We start from the raw sequence: 27,143 nt of genomic DNA, 5'->3' as shown, positions 1-27,143 counted from the left end.
CCATGACTGGATGAGTCACTGACTATATAAACGTCTGTGTGGACAACATCACACCCACCAGAACAGTGAGATGCTTCTCTAATAACAAACCCTTGATCACCAGTGAACTGAAGAATCTACTAAATGAGAAAAAAAGAGCCTTCAAGGAGGGAGACAGGGAATTATTGAGGATTATACAGAAGCAACTGAAGATCAAGATCAGAGCCATCAAGGAGGCATACAGGAAAAAGCTGGAGAACAAACTACAGAAGAACAATATCAGAGATGTCTGGTCAGGGATGAAGAAGATCACAGGCTTCAAGCAGAGGAAGGATTGCACAGATGGCAGCCTGGACCCAGCCAATGAACTGAACAAGTTCTTCAATAGGTTTAGTTCAGAAACAAACCCAGCGTCCTCCTCGCCTGTCCCCAGCCAATCAGACATCCCATCCTCCTCTGATCCAACATTTTCCTGTCACACACCAGCTCTTTTGTCCTCTAACGCAGTCATGGACTCGTCTGGTTCTATAAATCTGTCTTCAACCAAGTCAGGAGATGCTGCTGCCCCATTTACCTCCCCCTCTCACATATCTGTCTCTAGAAGTCAGGTGAAGAGGCAGCTGGAGAGACTGAACAGGAACAAGGCTGCAGGTCCAGAAGGTGTCAGCCCCAGGGTACTGAAGGCCTGTGCAGAGCAGCTTTGTGGGATTCTGCAGCACCTCTTCAACCTCAGCCTGGCCCAGGAGAAGGTTCCAGTCCTGTGGAAGACATCCTGCCTTGTTCCAGTTCCAAAGAAAACTCGCCCATCAGTCAATGACGACTACGGACCGGTTGCCCTCACATCCCACATCATGAAGGTCCTGGAGAGACTCCTTTTGAATATTCAGGTGAATAAGCAAACTAGGACATATCAGGACCCGTTGCAGTTTGCTTATCGCCATGGAGTTGGAGTTGAACATGCCATCATCCAGCTGCTTCAACCAATCCACTGTCATCTGGACAAAGCAGGCAGCACAGTGAGGGTCATGTTCTTTGATTTCTCCAGTGCATTTAACACAATTCAGCCTGATGTACTTTGCCAGAAACTCCAGAAGACACAGGTGGGGGCCTCAACTATCACCTGGATTAAAGACTACCTGACAAACAGACCACAGCTTGTGTAGCTGAAGAACTGCACATCAAACCAGGTGATCAGTAACACTGGAGCACCACAGGGGACTGTACTCTCACCATTCCTTTTCACCCTGTACACCTCAGACTTCCAATACAAATCAGAGACCTGTCATCTACAGAAATACTCAGATGACTCTGCAGTTGTCGGGTGTATCAGAGATGGACAGGAAGCTGAGTACAGAGAGCTGGTGGAGCGCTTTGTGGCATGGTGTGGAAACAATCATCTGACCTGAACGTGAACAAAACAAAGGAGATGATTTTAGACTTCAGAAGAAACAGGGTGGAGTCAAACACTGTTTCCATCATGGAAGAAGAAGTGGAGGTGGTTTAGGAATACAAATACCTTGGAGTTCACCTGGACAACAGACTGGACTGGAGAAAGAACAGCGAAGTCGTTTTTCAAGAAGGGACACAGCCGACTGCACTTCTTGAGGACGCTTAGGTCCTTCAATGTCTGTAGCAAGATGCTGCACATCTTCTACAAGTCTGTTGTTGAGAGTGTAATCTCTTCAGCCATCGTCTGTTGGGGTAGTAGCATCAGAAGCTGGGACCCAAAAAGGCTAAACAGCCTAATAAAAAAGGCTGGTTCTGTTCTGGGGCAGACTGTGGAACCACTGGAGGAGATAATGCAAAGAAGGATTCTCCAGAGAATCAAAAAAATTCTGGACAACCCTGTGCATTCTCTTCACAAGACTGTCCGACAACTGAAGAGTGTCTTCAGTCAGAGGCTTCTTCAGTTTCGCTGCAACACTGACCGCTACTGGAGATCCTTCCTGCCAACAGCCATTGTAATATACCATAACTCTTTGATGACTTGATTATTATTATTATTATTATTCTGAGCTACTACAGCAATCAATTTCCCTCTGGGATTAATAAAGTATTTTTGAATTGAATTAAATTTGATATAGTATGCCGTGTATTATGATTTTTTGTGTGTCTTTGCCCTTTTATCTTACATCTAATTGTATTTGTGTAATTAAATTTAATTTTATTGATTATTATTAGTAGTAGTTTTAAGTTTCCTTTATTATTTCGTAATTTTAGATGGGTTAATAAAATCACATTTGATGTTGAGGCTTTTACTGGGTACGTGATTTCCTGGGCCGACCAGGAAGGTCTTTACTCTGAAGAATCAACAATTTTTTTTTCATTTTGTTTCTGTGGTTTTCTTTGTTTCCTTAAGTACCTGACTCATCTGACCTCATCCCAGTGTTTAGTCATGTCCTCAAGTGCGTTGTGTGTGCATGTGGCTGTGTGTGCGTGTGTGTGTGTGTGTGTGTGTGTGTGTGTGTGTGTGTGTGTGTGTGTGTGTGTGTGTGTGTGTGTGTGTGTGTGTGTGTGTGTGTGATTGGGTTGGGGGGAAGGATGTTTTAATTGTCAATGACATTTGTGAGATATGTGGGGTCTTTTTAATTTGTAAAGCACTTTGAGTTATATTTTTTCAATGAAAAGTGCTTCATAAAGTTTTATTGACTGATTCTCATCATAATTTTTTTTGTGGACAGAAAATGCTGACGCTATATGCGGGTGATCCAAGTCGAAGGAGCTCGTGCAGGACAGGATGCAAAAAGATGTGCTCCAGGTGAGGCTCGAACTCACAACCTCGGCATTGCTCTGCTGCATACTGTCATATAAGTACCGCGCGCTAACCGATTGCGCCACTGGAGCTTCAATGGAGCTAGCTCCGGAGTTTCATTTATCTACACCAATACTTGAAACCGCATGATCATTAAGGAATATTGTATATTTTACTGGGCTTTGCCTTTAGGGGTGATTGCAATCAAACAGAAACAAAAGATTATGTTTCCAATAAAAGTCGATGATTTTACCGAGTTTGCTTACGGCAGACCCAGGTGCTGCGTTCACGGACTTTGCACAAACCTTGTATATAATCAATAGCGTATCGTTCTTTAAAAATAAACAATTAAAAAAACGATTTTCCGTCTTTTTACTGGATATTTACAAATGTTATAGTGACTGCTCCTTTTGAATATAAGTTTTGGACTTAACATTGTCAAAGTGCCATGTTTGTTTGTAAATTTACTAAATAAAATAAAAAAACGATTTTCCGCTGTCGTAAAGAATAACGATATCTGACAATTCGTCAATCATTATTGTGTGATCTCAAATACCCCAAATGTGCTTAATTAAGTTAAATTAAAAATATATAGCCTGTTTAATGACTGATAAAACAGAAACCCGTGCAGAAAAATGTTGTGAAATAAAAAGTTTCGTTTTAAAACCAAAAAATGTTTCAAGAACAAAAAAAGGATGCTAGAATGTTATTTAAAAACCTGAATAAGCCTCACAGATTTAAGCATTTCAATTCACATTCTTTCAAAACAAAGTAATTCTATCATTTTCAGCAAACCAATCTAATTAGTACGGAAGCCAAGAGCTGCCTATCCACACAAAAAATGTTGGAGCAACATCACATTATGATACCCTAACTTTATTGTTCTAAGTATATAATTTTCTCATTCTTACAATATGTTACCACATTACAATATAGGGAGCAAAAGTATCCTTTCCGGTCGGCTCATGGGTCCCCAGAAAAACAAAAAATGTATGCAAGTCAATGGGGCTAAAAGAGCTATTTTCCCCTTTGCCTCATGTCCTGAATTGCACTCTAATTTAAATGAAAAGATATGTGTGTTTCGACCATGCCTGTCAAATACTTTGAGATATATCAACTTGTAAAAATTTGTAATGGCTACAAATCAGACGTTGACATGTCGCATATGTATGACATCACCACATAATCTCCTCTGCCCCAGCATACTTACCACATGGCAAGATGGTTCTTTCCTCCTGGAAAAAGGATTCGAGGTTCGTTAAACGTGTAGTCATTTTTACTCTTCTTTTCTCTGACGTCAATAATATTTATATTATAGGAATGTGAAAATTTTATTGTAAGAATGACAGTATTATGTAAGAACGTGACTGTATATTTTACAAACGTAAAAGTTACATTGTTGGCAGTGTTGTGTCCGAATGCGTTCATTGAACGACCGTTCATGAATTCGCTCTGTTTTTTATTCGTGAATGTGAACTGAACTCGTTCGTATTTGGCCTGACAAACATAAAAGTGAGTGCGTTCGTCCTCGAGTGCATGAACAGGTTTATGAATGTGTTCTTTCGCCGTCCTAGCCAGGGGCGGCGTTAGGCCCGGCTACTTGGGCTGAAGCCCCGGATGTTTTATGAAAAGCCCCGGATCTAAATCGCGAAAGTAACATGCAGTACCAAAGTCCAACAGAGAGGGAGCAGCTGGCAGTAGTTTGTATACAGGCTGCCTGAGCCTCCACCACTGAAGAAGAAACCCTTCAGCAGCCAGCTTCTTCTACACTCTCTGCCTGAAACTCATGAGTGAAGATGGACATAAGGACGTTTTTTAGACAAAAAGTACAACGACAGAACCCCAGCTTTGATGAGACTGGTGTTGACTCAGGTTTGTGAGTCTTATTTGAAAAAATTTGTTGTGCTGCTGGTTTGCCTAAAGTTAGCTTACTATCAGATAACGTTGTTGGAGAAAGAAAGGGAATATTTACTATCATCTCACACTAAACACTAACAGGAGCAATATTCTGCCCTGAATATGCTTAATATGTAGCTTCAGATTAAAAATTATGTGGTACAAGACAAATATATATGATGTTGACTAGTGCGTGTTACGTGTGTTGTTATTTTAAGTTGTATATTTATATACTGTAATTAGATAATTTAATTATCTGATTTTGTATATTATACAATCTAAGTAATCAATCAGAAGTGGTTGTTTTTATCATCAGGGAGTTTACTTAAACACTCTGTATTGACTGAGAGACAAGAAAAGAGAGTTGGGATAGTTTAAGAATCTTTAATTTCTATAATTATAAATTCTTACAATCTACCAGGACTATCTCAATGATGAATGCATATGGATTTGGATGTTTCGTGTTGGTGTGGGTGTGTGTTTTGTTCAGAATCTCTAGGCTGAGTAGCAGATCTGGTTGTTATGACTAGGCTACCACGAGGCTTCGATTGCTGATGACATGAGCCGCCATTTTGTGCCGTGACCACGTACCGTAGGGAGTCTCCCGTGTAGATCAGGAATTGCCAGGTCCTCGGACCTTCATGGGTACTGGAGCTGGTTGAAACAGCAGTCGCAGCACACAACGCCCGTCTGAGGATAACTCCGGTCGTAGTCGGCAGGCGTCAGCAAGTTCACTCTTATTTTGAAGGAACGTCATCTCGTTGGTACAAACGACGGAAAATCTCCAGCTTGACAGATTTCAGCTCAAAGTAGGAAGTACAGCTGGCCAGTCTGCAACTTCTTAATGATGACGATGGAAATCCTTAGGAACTCGGATGTCCTGGAGCTGAGTTTAACATGTAACTGCTTAACATGGAACTGACGTGGAACTGACTTAAAATGGCGTTGCCTTCTTTTTATATCTCCCAGTTGTTTAAGAATCTTAGTAAACCGGATTGGACTACTTTCATAAACAAACCAGATTCTGCCCTACCACAGACGAAAGTTCTGATTGGTTGAAAACAATGTGTCATGCGTTTCCATGGTAATGTATATCAGTATGTCTGGTGCAGCCCTGTTTATACATTTAAACACATAACTCATGACATCTTTATTTCACAGATCATTCACCTGATTATTAATGATCAACAAATGCTTTGATTAGCTTATCACAAATAAAGTACTTTGATTAATCAATGAAAAGCGTTCTTCTTCTGTTCTTCTGTCTCTTCTCCTGGAATGTAAACATACTGAACCAAGCGTCCGACCTTGGCGATGGTACTGTGTGAAGGGGCAGCTGTTAAGGGCAGACCATTATAAACTTCATAACGCTACACGTGTGTGTGCACGCGCGCGAGTGTATGTGTTAAGCCCCGGATCTTCTTCAGTCCTAAATCCGCCCCTGGTCCTAGCTCCAGATGTCCACAAAGCTTTTCCCAACTGCAGTTGGCTACAGCTTGTAGCACGGGGCGGGGAGTGGGCACAACAATAACATATATGGAAACGGTGCCATTGCTTTCCGGACCTTCTCAGCTTCTCCGGAGCTAAAGCCTAGCTAAAATATCCTGTTAACCATAGAGTTTATAAAAAGTTGAACCCGCAAATGTGGCCAAACATAGGCAGTAGCGGTTGGTGCGGCGTCTACTCTTCTACGTCTATGCTGTGTGCAGGAGTCAAAGTTCATTCAGTAAATTGAAAAGGGACTTAAGTGAAACATTATCCATTTTTTAATGTTTTGCACTTTTAATATTGCACTTTGAGTTTGCTACCTCAGCCTGGTTCCTAAGATTGTTTAATAATTTCCCGTTAAAATAATGTTTTCCTCATTTTATTGAGAAGATACTGTAGTGTGTGGAAGTGCATCTTGCATATGCAGCAGACTGCATACAGCTCAAGGCAAGCTGTAAGCAAACATTATTTGTATTCTGATAACTCTTCTCATTCCTCATCACTGTGTCAAATAGCCATATTTTGTGGAGGCATTTTACAACATCCACACACGGAGGCTGCTCTGTGCATCAGGCCTCCCCAATCTGTCACACTCCTCCACAAGAGCAACACAAGGAGACACCACAGACATGGAGACATGATGGAGGTGGCTGTGAGACGGGGCAGGATATGTGGGCGACTCAGAGATCTGACACCAAACCCTGGAGATGTAGAATTTTTTTTTCTTTTTATTGTTCTCAGCATATTCATAATTCAAACACATGACAGACAGGAAACACGAACATAAACATTCTGAATGAAAGAGAAGAAACCATGTGACCCATTGGTCAGAGACATGCCAGGTTTAAAACTCAGAGGAAACAAACTGGAGAGCTGGGCGAATTAACCGACAATGTTAGGAGGCAGCAACAGAAGAGAGGTCTGGAAGCAGAGAAAATGTGATTGTTGGCTTAAAAGGAGGAACTCAGTGAAACTCAGTGAGAGGAAAACTGATTGTTGTTGTTTTATGCCTCTAAAAGTTGCAGGTTTGACAACTTCATGCCCGGTTCTGCTGGCAAAGAAGTGCTCCATGTTAGAAATGGGATGAGAGGAATTTACAGTGCTGCAATGAGATGAACAAGATTTACACAATGCTTCATGTTGATGAGAGCTGGCTCCCTGCTTCTTTTTAATATTTTCAAACCTGCAAATTCATCATGAATAATGACTGCTGTGATGGATGACTTCTTCTTGCTTGGTCAGATTTCAGGATGAAAGACCATTTAAAGCAGCTGTTTTAATGAAAAGCTGCTTCTGTTTCAGATTAGTGCCTTTTGTTTTCTTTTCTTTTTTAACGTCCACGCTGGACATTTGTCACTATGTTAAAACACTCACTCTCCAACCCCTGTCTATCCCCCCCACCCACCCCCAGCTTTTTACAAGCTGATGAAACTTCACAACAGTTCACAATCCAAACAAAGTTTACACAAAAGTTGTGTCGTTATGTCCAGCCATTAAAAAAGACACAAACGCACTCTCACTGCTCACATGCACCCAGATAGAGTAAATACACACACAGACTCCCAGCAGCAGTTGCACCATCACATCCTTCTGTTATAACGGTATTTTTGGGTTGAAAACAAGTGAGGATTTAGTTGAAGATCAGGTCAGGATCTTGGTCGTGATCGTAGTGGTCAGAAGGTTGGGATCTGGTCAGTCATGGATGACGATGGGGCCACGCATTCTCAGGCTGGGGTGAGGGTGCGGAGGGGCAAGGACAAGTCCCTGCGGGGGGGCGTGGGAGACCCTGCGTAGAGTGATTTGCTCGCAGGGCTGTCGGCAGGCGTGCCTCAGCTGGGAGCGGGACAGCATTCGCCGAGCCCTCCTGCAGGGGTGGGGCAGGAGTACAGTGGAAGACAGAAAAGAGCAGTTAAACTCCAAGTTTATTCAAGCTGACTGGATATTCTTGATCAAAACTCTTTACGTTTTTTAGGCCTCTGTTGCATTTCAGAAATTCATATATATGAAGTACAAAATGCTGACAAGTAAGTTGTTGATTCACTCTGGAGATAAAAACACTACTCTGAGAGGAACAACAAATCCAACTAACCAACACGTTTTGAGGCACACTTTGCTAGTAACATTTTTAATTGTTCAGTGATATTTGAAACTTTCAGTATCATTTCTGAAAAATCCAAGTCAATTACTTTTTAAACTTTATATATATATATATATATACATATATATATATGTGTGTGTGTGTATATATATATATATATATATATATATATACACACACACAAAATAAGCTTCAGCATCCTGTGGTTATTTCAAAATGTAAAACAAAAAACACAGTTTGTAATTTCAGGCATTTACCATTTTAAATTAGTTTTGTTTGTTTTTAATATTAGAGAAGTCTTTAGAGACTACAATTACTTTTAGTAGCAGCTATTTGTTGTTCCATAACAATATTTCAGCAAGTTTCCATAATTAATGTTTGACATACTTATGAGAAGCTGAAATAGCAAAGAACAATGACAGCTTATTTATCAGTACAGACATTTAATCGCCCTATTTCTCAGATGCAAACATTTGACTTTTTATTTATTAGTGGATCCAAACAGCAAAATGATTCTAAAACACACAGATTTAGAAAGCACTGAGTTATAAAGCTTCAAATCATTAAAACAACAGAAGGTCAGAAATGAAAACTGAGGACATCAAATTGTAGCTCTAGAGTACACGATAACTTACTTTAGGTGGATTAACTAAATTGCAATGATAAAGCAACAGCGGGAACACAGGAGGAAAGGTGAAACAACAGCTCTACTGAATTTTCTGAATCGTTGAAGAAAAGAGTTGCAGAGGTTAATGTCCAGACTGCTGAGGCCTTGGTGCTGTAATAGTACGAAGCTCTTAAGAGCCCACTGCACCAAAGCCAAGACCACGACAAACACTTACGGTCACAGAGCTAATGGAATTCGATCGGAGACAAATGTAAGGTACATGACCTCGATGCTCAGGTGATCATGGCTTCCTGCATTTTGGGATTTCAAACCCCTCCAATTCTCTGTTTTTTCCTCTTTGACAGATGTCAAAAACATTGCAGATTTTTTCCTTGAACAGGAAACAGGTTCTTGCTGTTGATAAAATTAGTGCAACACATTATAATTCAGTACATCTACAGAATGCATGCAACGACCGTCCACACACACCCCTCTTAAGTGAACGACACTCAGACTGATAAACTGCTGTTCTCATATGAGTCAGACTCTTCCTTACTCCCGGCTTGTCTTTTCTCCCGAGTTTTCATTAGTTTAAAACGTCTGAAACGTAAAACTGACAAAAACAGGATTACATTTATTTCTTAAGATAAATGTGTTTTTGGAAAAAAGTGAGAAATAAAGTAAAACATGTTTCGACTGCTTTAATAGTGCAGTTCTAGTGTTTTATTAATGCAAAAATTATGCAAGCAACTTTAAAATACGAAGTCATAAATTCTTCTAAAGGTCTGTCCTGTCATCGAACACGAGATTTTTATCACCTGCCAACAAGAGGTGGGCTAGAATGTTTTTGCTTGTGTCTGCGTTTGTTCCTTAGCAACAAATTGATACAAATGACTAATTTACCCAGCTCTTATATAAAGTAACTACTGGCTGTACGAGTGTTTTCACTTCTGGAGTAAACAAGATAATTAGTAAACAAGATGGCTGCCAGAGTTTAACAAAATTGGGTAATAGAAAAGGACTAAGAAGAGTCATCCCAACACAGACTGGACCACTAACTGATCTTTTCCATTAACACCATTAGGTTGTTTGCTGGTAAATAATTTCATGCACCACTGGGTAGATTTTGATTAAGGGACAGTAGAACATTGACAGGTGTGACCAACCTGTTGGTTGGCTTGGGCACACCCAAAGAAAAAAGCAGATGATCACATATGGTGACACTTGTGAGGAAGTCAAAATAAAATCAAGGCAATTCTCCTTTTCTGTTATCCATGTATGGGGAAAAATAACTTGATAATAACTTATTAGACATACATCTATAACTAATTACCTTTTGGAGTCAGCCCAATTCAAGATGGCCACCACAGCCAACTGACCTTAGAAAACACAAAAATGGTTATAATTCAACCAGTTTTATAGATGTGGTGCTGCTGACAGTACCTGAGAGTCATTCACAAAACATAGTCTGGCTAACAGATCACATGAGATCCTGTGAATTTGCGTGAAACTCAACATCTTTGTGTAGAGTCTCGGTTGCCCAGGGCATAGTAACCTGGAAGGTTTAGTTGGAAACACCTGGTTTTCCTTGTAGGTGCTAACAATATTAACAGATCCCCAACAACGCCCACTTGTGCACTGTTTTGGTCACGTCTCAAGGGGTGAGTTTCAGTTTTACTGCCTGGGATGTCACCTTGAGATGTGACCAAAACAGTGCACAGGTGAGCATTGTTGGGGACCTGTTAATCTCGTCAGCACCAGCAACACAAACAGAACTGAATAGAGGGAGGGGCCAGGGACTCGTGACCTTGATGGACCCATAGACACGAGTACGTGGATGCCCCATTGGGCGCTGAAGAGCGTAACAGCATCAACGCCATATTGGATGGGTCTCCTGACTCTCCAAAGACAATATACAGAGTGGGCAATTATGCCAGTTTTTGTGTAGCCTACGGTTGAAACAACCAGCGTACTTTTGAAAAGAGATCACATAGCCTACCTGATGGGCTTTTATATTTTAATGTACTTTAATTTATGTTGTTTAATTATATTTAGATTTTAATTATCATGCCATAATATGTCTGATTTTGTGAAAAAGCTTGTTAAAAATGTGTTTTTTTAGTTGGATAAGCACCTTCCTCAGTTGAAATGAATGCACTGGGGGCGAATGGCCGCTCACATTAGTGACTCCTATTTCCCCATCAATGTTTGTTTCAGACCACACCTATAAGACTCAAATTTCAGAACTGAAGAAGCTTCTTAGAAGGAAAACAAAAAAAGTCGAGTTCTTTCCAGCTAAACCTTCAAGACACAATATATAATGTTGAGGTTTGACCAGAACAACCATGAGAGGAAGAACGGTCTACATTCTTTCAAGGCATGTGATGCCTTTTATTACACTTCCATCTGTTTGAGAGTGACTTTTTAACCATCTAATTTTGTCCAGTCTGGTGGGCTGAACAGTTTTATTGACATTTTGCCTCAGATGGTTAAACTTCTGATGAGAACTGTCATCTCAGTTTCATGTCTGCTTCCCTTCCACTTCACTGAATAACTGAGTGATCTTCCACCCTTCATGCCTCTCTCTGCCCGCTGACACAATGTGTCCTTCATCACTCTGAGAGAAAAAGAGACAGACAAGGAAAGAGGAACTTACTTCAGATCATCTTTCATTAGCCTACGAGCAGATCTTTTATTCAGAGAGGCATTAATTGTCTCGCGGGGAGGGTGAGTGACAGGATGCTATAACGAGCAGTGCAGGCTTTAGATTGATGCCGTCCATGTCACACATCAACACTCAGCCATGTTGATCTCTGTGGCGAGTGAGTGATTCATGTGAGTGCAGCCATGGTTAATGCGGTAATGATATTTCCATGCAGGGCCCAGCCGTGCCTGGCTCCATCTGCACCAGTTAGCTGCTCTAATTTTAGCCGCGGCGGTCCGAGGGCGGCTGTGAGAGTCGGGTGCCATGGCTCAATTAGGCACAGGCTTAATGGAAGACCATCTTTCTTTGGCACATACGAACTCTGAAAACTTTGATTAGTTATGTGCACATCCACAAGTGAACTAAAGTATTTCCTTTTTCAAAACACTTTATGTTTAAAACAAAACAATAAAATACAGTCAATTTAAAACAGTTTATTAGAACATTTACCAAGCTATTCCAGTTTGAGGCTTAACTAAATCATTTTTTGATTAGATTGGATTCCTTCTCAGAAATCAAAAGCATCTTTACATCAAAGTCTTTAAGGGAGCACAAAAAGCTTTAAACTAAAAGCTAATGTCACTCTCTCCCAATGACAAACTCCCTTCTGCAGCTGTAATGATGTTGATGCAGTACAAGCTGTGCTAATGGTATGAAATGGTGTTCATTTTCAGTCTCCTAAGTGCTTGTGAGGGCAGAAGAAAGTGGTTTGATGTGCACCGTGTGACGTTAGAGGTGGAGACACGAGTCTTCTCACAAGTAAACAATGTTTACATTAATCAGCTAGCTTTACGTTGGCATCACAGATGTTTCTTATTCACTTTGCTAAATGTATTCCTAGTGCCAGATAACGGGTAAGGATGATACAGAGATGTAAAAAAGATGGAAGGAGAAAAAGGAATCAGATAAACGGAAGATGTTTAAAATGATGAAAGTGCATCAGAAGGATGGAAAAAACCTTTATGAATCAGACTTCATGAAATGGAATGAAGTTAGCTCCTGATTAGAGTTGTCACGGTAACCGGTGTAGGTAAACCCCGGTAAAAAAGTTGACAATAATAATAACTGTCTTGTTTTTTAAAAAAAAATATTATCTCGGTGGAGTACCGTGGCTGCGATGTAGGCGCGGTGACCCTTACCAGCCACCACATCTGCTGAAGTTGCTGGCGGCACTTTGTTGTTTACAGCCAAAACTTTCTTGAAGCTAAAGCTGAAATAATGGCCAAAGGAGGAGACGGCAGCACTCAGGACATTTATTATCCCTCAAAGAAGACAAAATCGGATGTATGGGCATTTTTTTTGGATATTTGAAGAATGCCGAGGGACAGTTGATAGAAGATGGCTATCCTGTTTGCAGCACGTGCAGCACTGTTAAAAATCCAAATTGCAATTAGTTTGGAGAGTTTAAAGTTTTAAGTCAGTTGAACGTTTTAACTTGCAAAATGTTAAGTTAATACAGAAAAGCAAGCACCTAAAAAGTTGACTGAACTTAAAATTGTATTGCAACTGGTTGCTTTACTTTTTTAAGTTCACTGGACTGTCTTTTTTACAGTGAGGAAAAAGTGTCTGAAAGGCAGCAACGCTTCAAATCTCATGACACATCTGCGTGACCATCACCCTCAACTCTACAGTCAACGCAAGGCAAGCTAACGTTAACGTTTTAGCTAAAATGCATGATCTGAGGATTTGGGTTGTGGGAGAATGCAACGAGTCGCTATTTAAAGCAGCCGCAGCGCCGCTACCTGCATATAAACCGTGTCACGGACGCCCCCATACTGAAAAGACGCTATGTATTACGGGGCTCCCAGGGGCAGATAAGAGCTGGTCTCTCTCCGAGAATAATTATGAATTTAACAATGATTACTGCCTGATGACATTTTCCCAAATCTGCAAAGAAGGACACAAACCGAGGACAATATTTTCCTGATATAGGGTTTATTACTCAAGTAAGGGTAAAAAAGTATCTGATTAGAAGACTACTTGATTACTGAGTATCATCTGGTCTAATATTTTTAAAATTATGACATCAAACAGACAAAAATAAGAAGTTATGGGCAAATATTGTATTTTAAAGACTAAAGGGGAAATATGTAAACAAATAAACAACATAATTACAAAATAACACATTTTAGGGCAAAATTTAGACACAAACTGAGGACAATATTTTCCTGATATACAAGGTTTATTTAGTCTGAAAATGTAACACGTTTAAAAAAAATACCGCGATAATATCGAAAATCGTGATAATTTTGGTCACAATAACTGTAAGGTTAAATTTTCACACCGTGACAACCCTACTCCTGATAAACTTTCTCAGATTTCATGTTAGGGATGATCCACGCTGATGTTCTTTAGCCGGTTTAGAAAACATGTCAAGTTTATTACGTTTTAAACACTTCATGAAAATCTGTTTGCTTTGTAATAAAATTGATTGATTGATGATTAGTTGACTGACTGGTTGATTGGTTAATTAGTTTGTTGATTGGCTGATTGGTTAATTGGTTGGTTGATTGGTTAATTTATTAATTGGTTGGTTTGTTAATTAGTTTGTTAGTTGGTTGGCTGGTTGGTTGGTTGGTTAATTGGTTTGTTGGTTGGTTGGTTGGTTGGCTGGTTGATTGATCGATTGCAGCTTCTTAAGTTACAGGAATGATTTCATTTGTGTTCCATTTAAAAATCTGGATTAAAACAAACATTATTTTGATATTCTTTTTAATCAACATTTTTCAAAAAGTCAATAAAATAAATCTTTTGGGATAAATTCTGAATGCTAGCCTCAAAGTTGCCTTTTATAGAACTTAAAACAAAGATGATTTTACATTAACAAACAATAGTTATAGTTGTTTTGGTCAAATGTTGAAAATAAACTGATAACATGATTTCATGTAGATCTTAAAGGAATGACAGCTCAATATCTGAGTTTTAGACCTTTTTGTGTTTTCTAAGGTCATTTAGCTGTGATGGCCGGTTTCTGTTAAGGTCAACTCAGAATGGTAATCACTTAAAAAAATAAACAAAATAAAAATCACTCCAGTGGTGACATATTGATAACATGTCAAACATACAAACAGACAAGAGCAAAAAACATTATTGATAATAAGCTTAAAGGTCAGCTATTAAATAATCTCTCATTATAAACTCTTGATTCAGTCTCTCTGTTGGGCAGTTTACAGATGACTGAAGTCAACACAGGTTAAAAATAACTCCTTTTCAATCACAGCTTATCTGCTGTCAGTATCGCTTTTCCTACATGCACACACGCACACACACAATTAGTCAATCAGAGGTCAATAAAGGGTCACCTTTGCTTACCTGGTCTCCCGGGTGACGAGGAAGAAGCTGTCATCGGGAGCATCGATCCAGTTGGGGCGTCTCTTGCGGATCATCACTCCTCCTCGGTTGTTTCCACTGCTGTTGCGACCATTATGCTGCAAAAAAAGTTATTTTAATGACAACAAGCAGGGATGCAGGAGAGGAACGTTAGCTCAAAAAGTGAACCCACACATACCATGACAGGTCCAGCTGTTGAGCCTGGGTTTTCTGCAGGCCACACCAGAGAAAGGGGTAAACGGTCAGTTGTGAACAATATTGCTACAAAGCCATGTTTTAATTGAGGAAAAGGTAGAAAGTTCCAAAAGAAAAATTGATCAAAATGATGCGTTCTTCATTTTTATTAGATTTAGATGACATTCTGTTAAATGGGCAGAAAAGGTTCAGGGTCTATTTTGTTGAAATGCAAAAGTTTGTTCAGATCTAGAAGCGCTCCGATTCTAGATTTGAGGGCTGATATTGATGTCTGATTCCTGCACAGCCCTGATCTGCTCATTTCACTTCATCTCTAAGAAACATAACGATAAAGTGAGTTTTTTTAAACTCCTGATTAGACTGAAGAGTTTAATTCTGCAAGTAAAAATGTTTACATGAAAAAAAAATCAGATCTCATGTTTCTAGAAACACAATTAGTAAAAGAATAAAATGAGGGGTTCTTATTTTCTTGTAGGATCCCTTCAGTCTCTGAGTACCTGAGCGTCTTTCTGGTTCAGCCCTGCTGTGGTGATGGTAGCTACGTTTTCCCAGCATGCCGTGAGGGCCATGTGGAAGAGACGAGAGGAGGCGCCGAGGGGGGGGTGTCTGCAGTCCTGGGGTGCGATGGGAGCGAGGGGCGTGGGCCACTGGACGGGACTCTGGAAGACACATCACACCGGAGCTGCATGAAGTGGTTCATACAGACCATCTGAATATTTGATGACTTTACTGGTTTGACACTTATGAGGGCGGTGGTCTTGTTTCTTTGTGTGGATTTACCTAGAAACTGCACAACACTGGTCAGAGTGCTCCTTTGGGCGGCTCTGGTTTTGGGTAGTCGGGTCCCCTGGCCCTCTGACACTCTCAACATGTCTAAACCAAACACACAGATTCTTTATGTGTCATTGCAGTCTTATTCCCTTTTTTAATCCTCAATATTCAATAAAAAAGCTGTTTATGAGGAGTCTTCTCATGGAAATGAAGACTGAGGTATTTATGATCGTGTTTTTTAAAAAAATAATTACCTCCGACATGCAGATGTCCACACATGCTCACATGCACATCCAAACAAACACGTCCTGCAAAGGAGAGGGTATCACAAGGAAACACGGACAGATGCACCCATGCTGTGGGGGGGGGGGGGGGGGGGAGATGGGGGTGGTGTTGCTGCGGTTCCTCTAACTGAATGTGGAGTTGATGAACAAGATCACACAGACACATGAAGCACAAGGACTCAGAGAAGATGCTTTCAGGTGCGACTTTATTGGAGATGTACTCTCACATTCTCAGTCATGAAAGAAAAGAGCAAAATAGAGGTAGAGGAGGAGTCGAGAATATTGCAACAGTCTTTAGATAATGAGGGATGGGGAGGCAAAGTGGAGAGAGAGAGAGAGAGAGAGGGATGAGTCTGATCAGCAAATCCTGTCCCCAGGATTTACAAGCCAGAGGCAGCGCTGGGATGGGGCTCTATGAATATTGTATGATCTGAATACAGGAAATTAGCTGAGGAGGATGGCAACTGGTGAGGGTCCATCCTACGAATGATGGGAGAGGGGTTAGGTCTCCTTAGGGGTGGGCCTGATCTACCAGCAGCAACATCAATTCTTCTGAATCTGTCTAACGCTCACATTCAAGCTTTCTCCGTACTTGTATTCTCACAAAACACAAAGAGGATGAGAGGAATGCTCGTGCAAAAGGAGAGGAACATTTATGGCGATGTGCGTGTGAGACAACATAAAGTGGGCGGAGCTCTCCCAGAGGCACCATGTAAAATAGTTTCTTAGTAAAATAAATCTCTTAACTGCAGCAAAAGTATGGCTCAGACAATCCCCCCCCCCCCCCCCCCAACACACACACGATGTCAGGAGCAACGTCAATGATGCGTACAAAAGCTAGGTTTGATCCATAAATCTGAGCGTTATTCCAGCCTTTCCCTTTGAAGTCACCAAGAGCCACAGGTCAGAATTAAAATATAAAAAAGCAAAAACACGAATGAAAAGATGATCAGAACTCAAAGTTATGAGGACAGCCAGTCTTTATTGGAAACAGGGTGGGAGAATACAAAAACCAAAATAATAATAACAATAATAATAAAAACAGAAACAGACAAACGGGGCAGAGATGGGGGAAGTTGATGAAGGGGGAGCTGGGGGTGAGGAGAGGTGAGGTGTGTGTGTTGTGTTTTGTCTGCAGGTGTGTGTGTGTGTGGCCTTGTGGCAGAAGTTAGGAGGAATTGAAAGAGCTCTTACACTCTGCCTTTATGGCCCCACAGTTAATGGGAACAAAGGGCCGGCGCGCAGCACGGCGCAGCTTGATGATGTCCCGGCACATGTGCCGGGCCAGTTTGGTGAGGCGGGTTGCTTGAAGCAGGAAAGCCTGCTTGGTCTTCATGGAGGACTTGGGACTGCCGCTGTTTCGCATCGGTACCATGTGGTTGGACTGACGGGGGGCGTGGCCCCTGGAGCGAGACTCCTGGGACAGAGGAAGGAGCAGAAGCAAATGGTAGGAGTCAAAATTCTGCTGAAAACATTCATGACACATATTAGATCAGTCACTTCAGTTCCAGGCATCACTGCAATCACCCTGAAAATGTGCTGCTGAAAAGCTTACAAATTATTACATTGATGAAAAAAAACTTGTTTTTTAATTTTAAATTAATATTCTGAACGAAAAACTAACTTCAATTTAAAAGGAAGAAAATCCACTTTAAAGGTTGTGTTTTAAAAAGCGTTTGTGGATCCGGAGGCTCATGAGTTTGTTAGATTTTCCAAACCAGCCTTTTAAAACCAGTTTAATAACAATGAAGTGCAGCCTTCACCTACTAACTAAAACGTGTAAGCTTTTTTGTACAGGTCTAATGAATAACATTAATAAAGAGCTTAATTCCATCCCCATCAGCAAAGTCCTCTGCACAATATTTACAATAACTGCATGCTTGGGTGACTTTTTAAATATTTTTAATTCAAGATTAAATTAAGTCTAAATTCACTTAATCTAAATTCACAGGGTGCCCAACTGTCCTGTGGAGGTTCTTTTCCTGAATTTGATAAAAACAGGAAGCATTCTGAGGTGGCATCTTGGAACTGTTCAGCTTTCTCAACAAAAAATCTAAATGTGACCCAACAGTTATGTGCAATATGGTAGAAAATGCTGAATAATTGATGCCCTCTGAAACTCACAGCTTAACACTTTTATTTAGACTATTTCCCTTTTCTGTAATCCTTCAAAACTAGCCTGGCAAGCCAGACTAAATAAATGTAAGAATTTGGTCTAGTTCACTAGGCTACCTCAAAACTGCAGTTTGCATTAACTGCACTTCTTCCGGCTCTCGGAGGGTGCAGACGCTTTTATCCTCCTCTCCTCCATATCTTATCCTCAAGACCCTTTGTCTGTCTCTGTGTGCTGGGTGCACGGCTGCTTCTGCATTTTTTCTGGAAACTGAAATCCCTAAAATGGACCTCGTCAGTTGGTCACTCAATGCAATTGATAAAATTTTTTCAACGATGAGAACGGGAGAAGGGGCTCCCGGATGCCCCGCCGGGACAGACCCAGTTGGACACATCATGGACTCCTGGAAACAGTGGAACTTGATTTGTTTATCTCAGCTGTCTGTGGAGGACTCTGAAGATGTGTGGATATTCGTGGTGTTGGTGTCAGGTTTTCTGCTGATTGGCATTGGAGGCTACCTGGCTTACCGGAAAATTAACGAGCTGTCGAGGAACATTGCCCTGCTCCTGGAGCTCAGAGATGGTTTGCACCGTGCTGTGAATTCACAGACTCACAAAGTTGTCGAGATGAATCGTAAGCTTGGAACTTTGGCTGAGATTCATTCATTGGCACAAAAGATGGATGCCATCAAGGATAGAGTGGACGAATCAGAACGGACTGGGATAGATTAATGTCCATTATTGGGATTTTGAGAGGTTGAGGACCAAGGAACTGTAAGACAGAGAGGAAATTATCTCTGTCTGGCCCCAAAACAATTTCTAATCGTAATCTGCCTGCAAGGCTCCAACGAAAACTCCCCCCTCAGAAGATATGTGGAATGTGCCGTCGCTATGGCAACTCAACCCTATCTCCTATCCCAGCCTGGGCGGGACTGCGGGAAGGCCGCCAAATCGTTCCAGGGTCACTGCAACCCTCCAATCCTCAATGCTCCTCCACCTCCTTCAGACTGAGGTGACATGCGCTGCTTGTAGTGGCTGCAGGAACCGAAGTGTGGATAGTCCCAACCCACCGCCCCACCTAGTGTGTGATGTCTGAAGTGTTGCATATCTGTCTGAGGTGTTTTTTTGCAGAGCAAAGCTGCCCGCCCGGTGGAGGGTAACTGAAGTGCCTTTTTTCCCCTCCACCTGAACCAATCCTCATGTAACCCTCTGATCTCTATTAAGGTAGCGCGACTCAGGGTTGCAAATGACCAGTCACCAATTCTTGTCATGTGTCTTGCCCATGTATGTCTGATCTCTGAATTGTGTGTACTGAAACTCTAATTTCCCTCTGGGATTAATAAAGTATCTTTGAATTGAACTGAACATTTAAACATGTTTGGATCACCCACCAGCGCCCGACATCTATAGCTAGCTGGTTCCCTCTCACTGAGCTTACATTGCTTGCTGGGCTGGGGGAGGTCCTCTCCTCGGGTCCTTCGGCTCTGCTGGGCATCTTCAGACCTCCGTACTTCTTCCAGTACATCCAGCAGGAAACACACAGGCGACACTGCATGTTTGGAGGTCCCCATGAGTACCATTGGGCTGACTGCATGGCTGTTAACATACAAAACCCAACCATGCTGATTAGTGGAGCTGCAGAAAATCCACCTCTCTCCAGCCATGTTCATTACTCCCTTAATAATTGTATCCATATTTATGCTCCAGGAGGAGCAGCAGCTCGCCTGGTATCGACTATAGACAATAAACAAACATCGGAAATGGTCCACAAAGATGTGAGGATAAAAGGAAACATGAGCAGCGGTCAAGTAGGGTTTAGATAGAGTTGATTTTTGTTAAAACTAAGCTGACTTCAGATCAGCTTCTAGTAACACAAACTGATGGCAGCGTTGCTCAGGGCGTTCATGTTCGATTCTAAAGAACAAGTTAAGTGTTAAAACTCGCTCTGATAAAAGGCTAGGTGAGGTTTGACTCCCAGCATTTTAGTGCATTTAAAGTCCCTACAAAAAAAAAGCAGGAACTCACTCCATCATTGCTAAAAATTCTAAATAAAAATCTTATTTTGCAAGACAAATTTAAATTTATGGTTCAAGTTCCTGCACACATCAGGAAACTCGTCACAAACAATTCCAAAGTTGAGTTTCCACGAGTCAAAATTCCATCAAATGTGAGAAACTTTTGTAAGAAACGAGGCCAAACTGGAAATAATGATCAAATTAACTGAAAATGAACAGACGTGTTTAAAATATACATGTCCCATAAGACCAGGTTAAATATAAAACAACAGTATTGTACATCACATCAGTTTGACACACACACACACACACACACACACACACACACACACACACACACACACACACACACACACACACACACACACACACACACACACACACACACACAAACAAACTCAAACACACACTTTTTTTTCTATTGTGACAATTCAGACATTTTGGAAGTTATTTACCATTAAAATACATACATTACACTCCTTCACAGAAAATAGGATAAAAGATTTTAGAATCCTAAAGTTTATTAGCGGGAGACCTCTGATGAACTGTAATGAACATCTAACCCCTGAAGTGGCTGCTGTTTTTATGGAAGTTTTTTAGAAAGATCCCTCCTAATAATTTATCTGCCTCCTGTGATTTTATTGTTGATGATTTTAACAGCAGACTTAAAGCTGCTCTTGACTTGCTTTTTCCGTTCAAAATTTAAAAAAAAACTACGGTCAAGCACAGTTTACCCCAGAAAATGAGTTAAGCCTGGCGGCTTTGGCTTTCCCTACATCACCAAAGCAGAGTGGCTGCACGTTTTTCCTCGCTAAACTCTACTATAAAGCCTAGCTTATGCTGCGGTCAGCTCCATGAGAGACGCACAGGCATTGAAAGAGACACTCTGACACGTTAGCCTGTTTGAATTAACGTGTGCCATCAGAAAAATTCAAACCATTTTAAAAAGATAAGTTAAGCTTGCAAGTCACCTAAAGCGCGCAACACCGCACTCACTCTGATGAAGCATAAACCAAGCTTTAGAAATCAGCCTGAACCTGCTCCGATGTGGGAAGAGTCTCTCTCTCCCCCACTCAACTACGTCTCTCCCTCTCTCCCTCACCTACGGTGCCATTATTGTCGGCTCTAGCACCGCTGGGTGTGGAAAAATAAAACTGAAAATAACCTGCAACTCTTGTCAGCTGTGGAGTTGGACTCGGCTCTGGACAGTATACCCCACCCCCTCCCCCGCGCTGGCTGTTGCCGCCACCGTAACACGGGGAAACCCCGGATGTTAAAAAAAAGTTATACAACAAATCCTGGATCAGTCAAAATCGCAAAAACCGCAGCTTTGACGGTCACGTGATCGTGATGTTTGAAATCATAATTTCGGTCTAAAATGATAGATCATTCAGCCATAATGTGGTGTGCCCCAGGGTTCAATTTTAGGCCCAGTGCTTTTTAACCTTTATATGCTCCCTCTTGGAGAGGTCATCAGGAGACATGGGGTGAATTTCCACAGCTACGCTGATGACACACAGTTGTACATCTCCGTGTCTCCTGATGACACACAGCCATTGGATGCACTTTTTAACTGCATTTTAGACATCAAATCCTAGATGGCAGAAAACTTTCTCCAGCTCAACCAGGACAAAACTGAAGTTTTGGTCACGGTCCTGAGGCCGAGAGAGAGAGAAACTTTTACCAAAAATGCAATCAATGTCTTTTAATCCTTCTGAACAAGTGAAGAACCTGGGTGTGACTTTCGACTCTGTGCTGACTTTTATCCCACACATAAAAAACATTACTAAAATAGGTTTTTATCATTTAAAGAACATCGCCAGAGTCTGCCCCATTCTCTCTCGGGCCAATACGGAGAAGCTGATGCATGCATTCATCACCAGTAGAATAGACTACTAGCCTAGTGAACTAGACCAAATTCTTGCTTTGCAAAGTTTGTTCTAGGCATGCTCCAATGGAACCTCCGCAGCTCCTACCAGGACTCTGGCTAGCCAACCACAGCTCTCTAGAGGGGTTTCAAACACATAAAGAGCTGTGATTGGTCCATAATGGTGGACCAATCATAGTGCTCTATCTGCTTAGTGAACAAATCACAGAGCTTTATCCGCTTTGTGGGCCAATCAGGGCACTCTATATGCCTGGTGGGTGCGATGATGCAACAGAGTGAAACAAGAGTACGGTATGTCACATTCTTTGTCCAGTGGAATGCTTTGTTTTGTGTGTGTGCATGTGTGTATTTGTTGTTCGTGTGTGTGTGTGTTCCTTAGGAAATGGGTTGTGGGAATTTTTGGGGGGGGGGGGGGGGTGCAACTGTCATAATTATTTCTATATTTTTGGGGTGATTTTAAACTGTAAAGCTATTTGAGCTGTATTTATTGTATATGAAAAGTGCTCTACAAATAGTTTGATTGATAAAAAAAAACTTAAAATTTCATTATTTATCTTTCTATCTCTTTATCTCTATCCATTCATCTACAGTTGAGAGCTAGAGATGCATGTCTCAAATGTCCCAAAGGCACTTTCATTTAATTATTTATTTATAATTAATGGCTCATATCCCATCATCCACAATTACCAGTAATTCTTGTCCAAAGAAAAAAAAATCCATCATGTTAAGCTAAATTAATGATGTATCGTCATCTCATGGATTCTCAAGTCAGGATTAAACTCCTTATTACACTCACTATTTTTCCCTCACTGCTCTCCATAACCATTTGCTGATTACGTGGGGGAGGGGTTTAGCATAAACAACGCTCTGGGCGGCAGCCACTGAGAAAAGGCTCGTTACAGCACACACAAACGTCTCAAAATAATAAGTCACAGAGCTAAATGCAGCATTCAGAACATTGACCCAGAGGTTCCCTGATCAAGCAGACGAGTGAGAGTACGCTTAATGACCGCTTAGAGACAGAGCAAGCTAGTGGCTAATGCTAGCAGTTAGCCACTATAACAGAGTATGGTGTGGTTATTCAATGATTCATAATTGTTTGTGTCTGCATCTAAATGCACCGATTGTTATATTATTTTCCTCAGCTCTACCGAGCGCCCCAGCTTAACAAACCAACACACGGCCTTAAACTTGCTCTGGTGTGTCTGTCATGCTGCCAGAAGCAGACTAGCAAATAGCATGAAAAAATGTGCCGGTAGACGCGTTCAGAAATAATGGCACAGCTGATAGAACGCAAATAGACCTCTCTACGATCTCCGAGCTTTGGTAGATGGTCATCACTTTATAATTCTCAACGGTCTTTTATCGTCTGAACGCACGGCCCTATTTGTATATGTTATTATAAACACACACCACCGAGATGATCACTGTCACATGACTAAACAATTACACATCATCACACTCCTCACCCTCTGAAACAGAAAACAGTTTTACTTATCGGACCAATTACTGACATCTTCTGATACAGATATTGATGCTGATATATCGTGCATCCCTAGTTCAAACCTTCTCTCCAGTCAGAGTAAATACAATCTAATACTTGCCCTTAATCTCACTCCTTTAATTTTAAAACGGCACTTACTGTAGCAGCTTTCGCAGGCTCTGCATCCCCCTGCTGCGTGGTAGGCCCCAGGGCCCGCTCCGTTCACCGTCGCCATCTTACCATTGGTCACTGAGATCTGGTTGGGGTTGGGTTTGTTGCTGTGAGAGAAGAAAAGACATTTAAGAACATGTATGACTTCAGCACCAGACATAAGAAAAGTCTCCATTTGTAAACTAAAAAACTCACTATGTGGGGATATAAACCTGCTTCAGCTTGCTTTCTGCCTCAGCTGCCTTCAGCCTCTTCTGCTCCAGGAGAAAAACAGAGGAAACGTTAAAACAACGCTCACCAATATTCTCCCAAACTATTTCAAAGCTTTAAATGAGTCATCTGCATCCTCATCTTCTTATTTTGCAGCTTGCAAATATTTTTGAATTCTACACTAAAGGAAGTGTTTTTACGTTGTTACATCTCAACCCGTCAACAGCTGTCCAGCTGTTTCTTAGACTTTCTGCAGTGTTAAGTTTGGGGTCAGAGGTAAAATCACATTTCTGACAGAAAACAAGCCCAACATATGGGAGGCATAAGTCTCTAAAAGGATGATAGGTTTATCGGCTGGCTTATATTGGTAACAATCCAGTTAGAAATGTCAGGATCAAGCCTTTCTTCCATGAAGCAACAGTCAACATTTGGATGGTTTTATTTATTCTCCCAGAGACTCGCAGGAGCCAGTAAAAGTACAATAAAGTGCGAGTGTGTGTGTGGTGGTGGGCATTAGATTTATATTGGGGGACATGTTGGCTGAAATAAACACAATAAACGAGGATCTAAAGGTTAATCCCGAATCAACAGAGTTTGCTTTTATTTGTTTTGAGTAGCTTAATGTGTTTCCTGGGGAGGTTTTTAATATTTAGTGCTCTGTGTTGTGTATTTTGGGCAAAAATGTCTCCCAAATGTGAATTCTTTACTAAATATTTTAGCATTTTAAACTCCTCAAGAATGTGACACTGTCAACTTTGGTGCTATTCCACGAGACAAGGTTTTTAAACCTTCACTGTTCCTATAAAGAGGCCATAATTGATCATTGATCAATCCCTTTCATATAAATTTACTGAAAACTTGTCTATGGTTATTGATGAAGTTATGGAATGTATATCCATTGAAGTGAGTATTAAGCAAACAAAAAACATAGTGATTCATTGTGTATACAGGAAACCAGGAAGTGACATTGACACATTTATTGTTACAATGGAAAGTATTTTAATGTTAAACAAAAGTAAGATAACATATGTGTGTGGAGACTTTAATATAGATCTACTGAAAGCTACAGCACATAAGAAAACTGATGAATTTCTTGAGTTAATGTACAGTATGAGCATGGTTCCCCTCATTGCGAAACCAAGTAGAATAACTGCTGATAGTGCCACTCTTATTGATAATATATTTACTAATAATGTAGAAAGTATTATACATAGTGGACTATTGATAACAGACCTAACAGATCATCTCCCTGTATTTGCTATCCACGACTGCCATCCAAAGAAAGTAAAACCAGCTAAAACTTTAATGTATAAAAGGAGAAGAAAGGAAGAAGATTTACAAAATTTAAAAACGGAACTACGTAGTGTTAACTGGAGTAATATATATAGTGAACATGATGTGAATATTGCGTATAACTTATTTCTGGATATTTACAAAAGTATATATGATAAGCATTGTCCGATGATAAGACATAGTTGTAGAAATCGATATTCAGAGAAGCCGTGGATGACAAAGGGGATCCAAAATGCTTGTAAAAAAAAGAACACATTATATAAGCTATTTATATCACACAGAACTAAAGAAGCGGAGCAAAAATATAAAACATATAAAAATAAATTAATTAATATAATGAGGATGTGTAAAAGGAATTATTATAGTAATTTGATTGAAAGGAATAAAAGTAACATCAAAGGAATATGGAACGTGTTAAATACAATAATCAAGAAGCGTTGTGACGGTCTAAACCACCCAGATTATTTTGTCAGTAATAACAGAGATATTTATGATAGACAGTTGACAGTAGAACACTTCAATGAATTTTTTGTTGGGGTTGGTCCAAAGTTGGCTGACAAAATAAATAGTGATGTGGACTCTGAATCCAATGGTTATGGTGACGGAGACGGTGTGGCGGATTCATTATTACTTGAAGAAGTGACTCAAAAGGATATTCTTAAAATTGTCAGAGCATGTAAAACAAAATTTTCATTAGATGGAGATGACATAGATATGTTTTTAGTTAAACAAACTATAGATTGTATTGTCGAACCACTCACGTATATATGTAATTTATCATTTAAAACAGGAATATTCCCAAATAAAATGAAGGTGGCTAAGGTGGTTCCTCTTTACAAGTCTGGCAATAGGCATCAATTTACAAACTACAGACCGGTCTCCTTGTTATCTCAGTTTTCAAAGATATTGGAAAAAATTTACAATGATAAGCTGGAAAAATTTGTAGAAAAAAATGGCATTTTATTAGACAGTCAGTATGGTTTCAGATCAGGTAGATCTACTGCACAAGCTCTAATGGAATTGGTTGAAGACATATCCACATCGCTTGATCAGAAAAAATATGTTCTGGGAATTTTTATTGATTTGAAGAAAGCCTTTGATACAGTCGATCACAAAATACTTTTATCAAAAATGGAGAAGTATGGTATAAGGGAGACAGCTCTCAATTGGCTAAAAAGTTATTTGAGTAACAGAGCTCAGTATGTCCAGTTGGGCTATCACAAGTCTAGCTGTCTCGAAGTTCACTGTGGAGTTCCGCAAGGGTCAGTACTTGGCCCAAAGTTATTTCTGTTATATATAAATGATATTTACACAACTTCAAAATTATTTAAATTTATTATGTTTGCTGATGATACAAATATTTTGTGTTCAGCAGAAGATATACAGCAACTTATACTAAAGGTCCAGAATGAATTGAGTGAGCTTAAGAATTGGTTTGATAAAAACAAACTGTCGTTAAATGTCAGCAAAACAAAGTTTATGTTATTTGGAAATAAAAGAAGTAGTAAAGAAATCTATTTGACTGTTAATGAAATAGCCATTGAAAGAGTGTATGAAATTAAGTTTTTGGGGATATTGATTGATCATAAGCTCTGTTGGAAGCCATACATACAATATGTGTGTTCTAAATTAGCCAGAAGCATTGGGATAATAAATAAAACAAGATATTCTCTACCACAGAAAGCACTACACACACTTTATTGTACTATGATTCTACCATACTTATCATATTGTGTCGAAGTATGGGGCAATACTTATAAATCTAATTTATTAAAGATTTGTGTTCTCCAAAAAAGAGTGGTAAGGATAATTATAAATTCTGGATATAGAGATCATACAACTCCATTATTCTATAATTCCAGATTAC

The 27,143-nt window shown here is 40.3% G+C and overlaps 1 protein-coding gene and 1 non-coding gene across 4 annotated transcripts in view; both read right to left on the bottom strand.

The window, feature by feature from the left end:
* Positions 1-2,729: 2,729 nt before the first annotated feature.
* trnai-uau (transfer RNA isoleucine (anticodon UAU)) lies at positions 2,730-2,823 on the bottom strand. The gene is made up of 2 exons: positions 2,786-2,823; positions 2,730-2,765 (listed from the first exon to the last, which is right to left on the bottom strand). It is a non-coding gene; the product is annotated as a tRNA-Ile (tRNA).
* A 4,869-nt stretch (positions 2,824-7,692) lies between these two features.
* Positions 7,693-27,143, bottom strand: part of mta3 (metastasis associated 1 family, member 3) — a 35,498-nt gene continuing 16,047 nt past the window's right edge. The window contains exons 11-20 of one of the 3 annotated variants that reach the window (XM_070545705.1): positions 23,969-24,027; positions 23,762-23,880; positions 19,655-19,812; positions 17,299-17,521; positions 15,830-15,922; positions 15,547-15,708; positions 15,033-15,064; positions 14,837-14,952; positions 10,154-10,199; positions 7,847-7,979 (exon numbers count right to left, since the gene is read on the bottom strand). In XM_070545705.1, coding sequence (XP_070401806.1) covers positions 10,163-10,199; positions 14,837-14,952; positions 15,033-15,064; positions 15,547-15,708; positions 15,830-15,922; positions 17,299-17,521; positions 19,655-19,812; positions 23,762-23,880; positions 23,969-24,027 — 999 coding nt within the window. In that variant the 3' untranslated portion in view covers positions 7,847-7,979; positions 10,154-10,162. Of the gene's footprint in view, positions 7,980-10,153; positions 10,200-14,826; positions 14,953-15,032; positions 15,065-15,546; positions 15,709-15,829; positions 15,923-17,298; positions 17,522-19,654; positions 19,813-23,761; positions 23,881-23,968; positions 24,028-27,143 lie in introns of all 3 variants that reach the window. The other 2 variants (XM_054749286.2, XM_070545706.1) reach the window with 2 other exon arrangements.

The sequence above is a fragment of the Nothobranchius furzeri genome, chromosome 16 (assembly GCF_043380555.1).
Source record: "Nothobranchius furzeri strain GRZ-AD chromosome 16, NfurGRZ-RIMD1, whole genome shotgun sequence".
NCBI lineage: Eukaryota > Metazoa > Chordata > Actinopteri > Cyprinodontiformes > Nothobranchiidae > Nothobranchius > Nothobranchius furzeri.
Note: the sequence above shows the minus strand (reverse complement) of the source record. Positions and strands in the feature narration are given on the sequence as shown.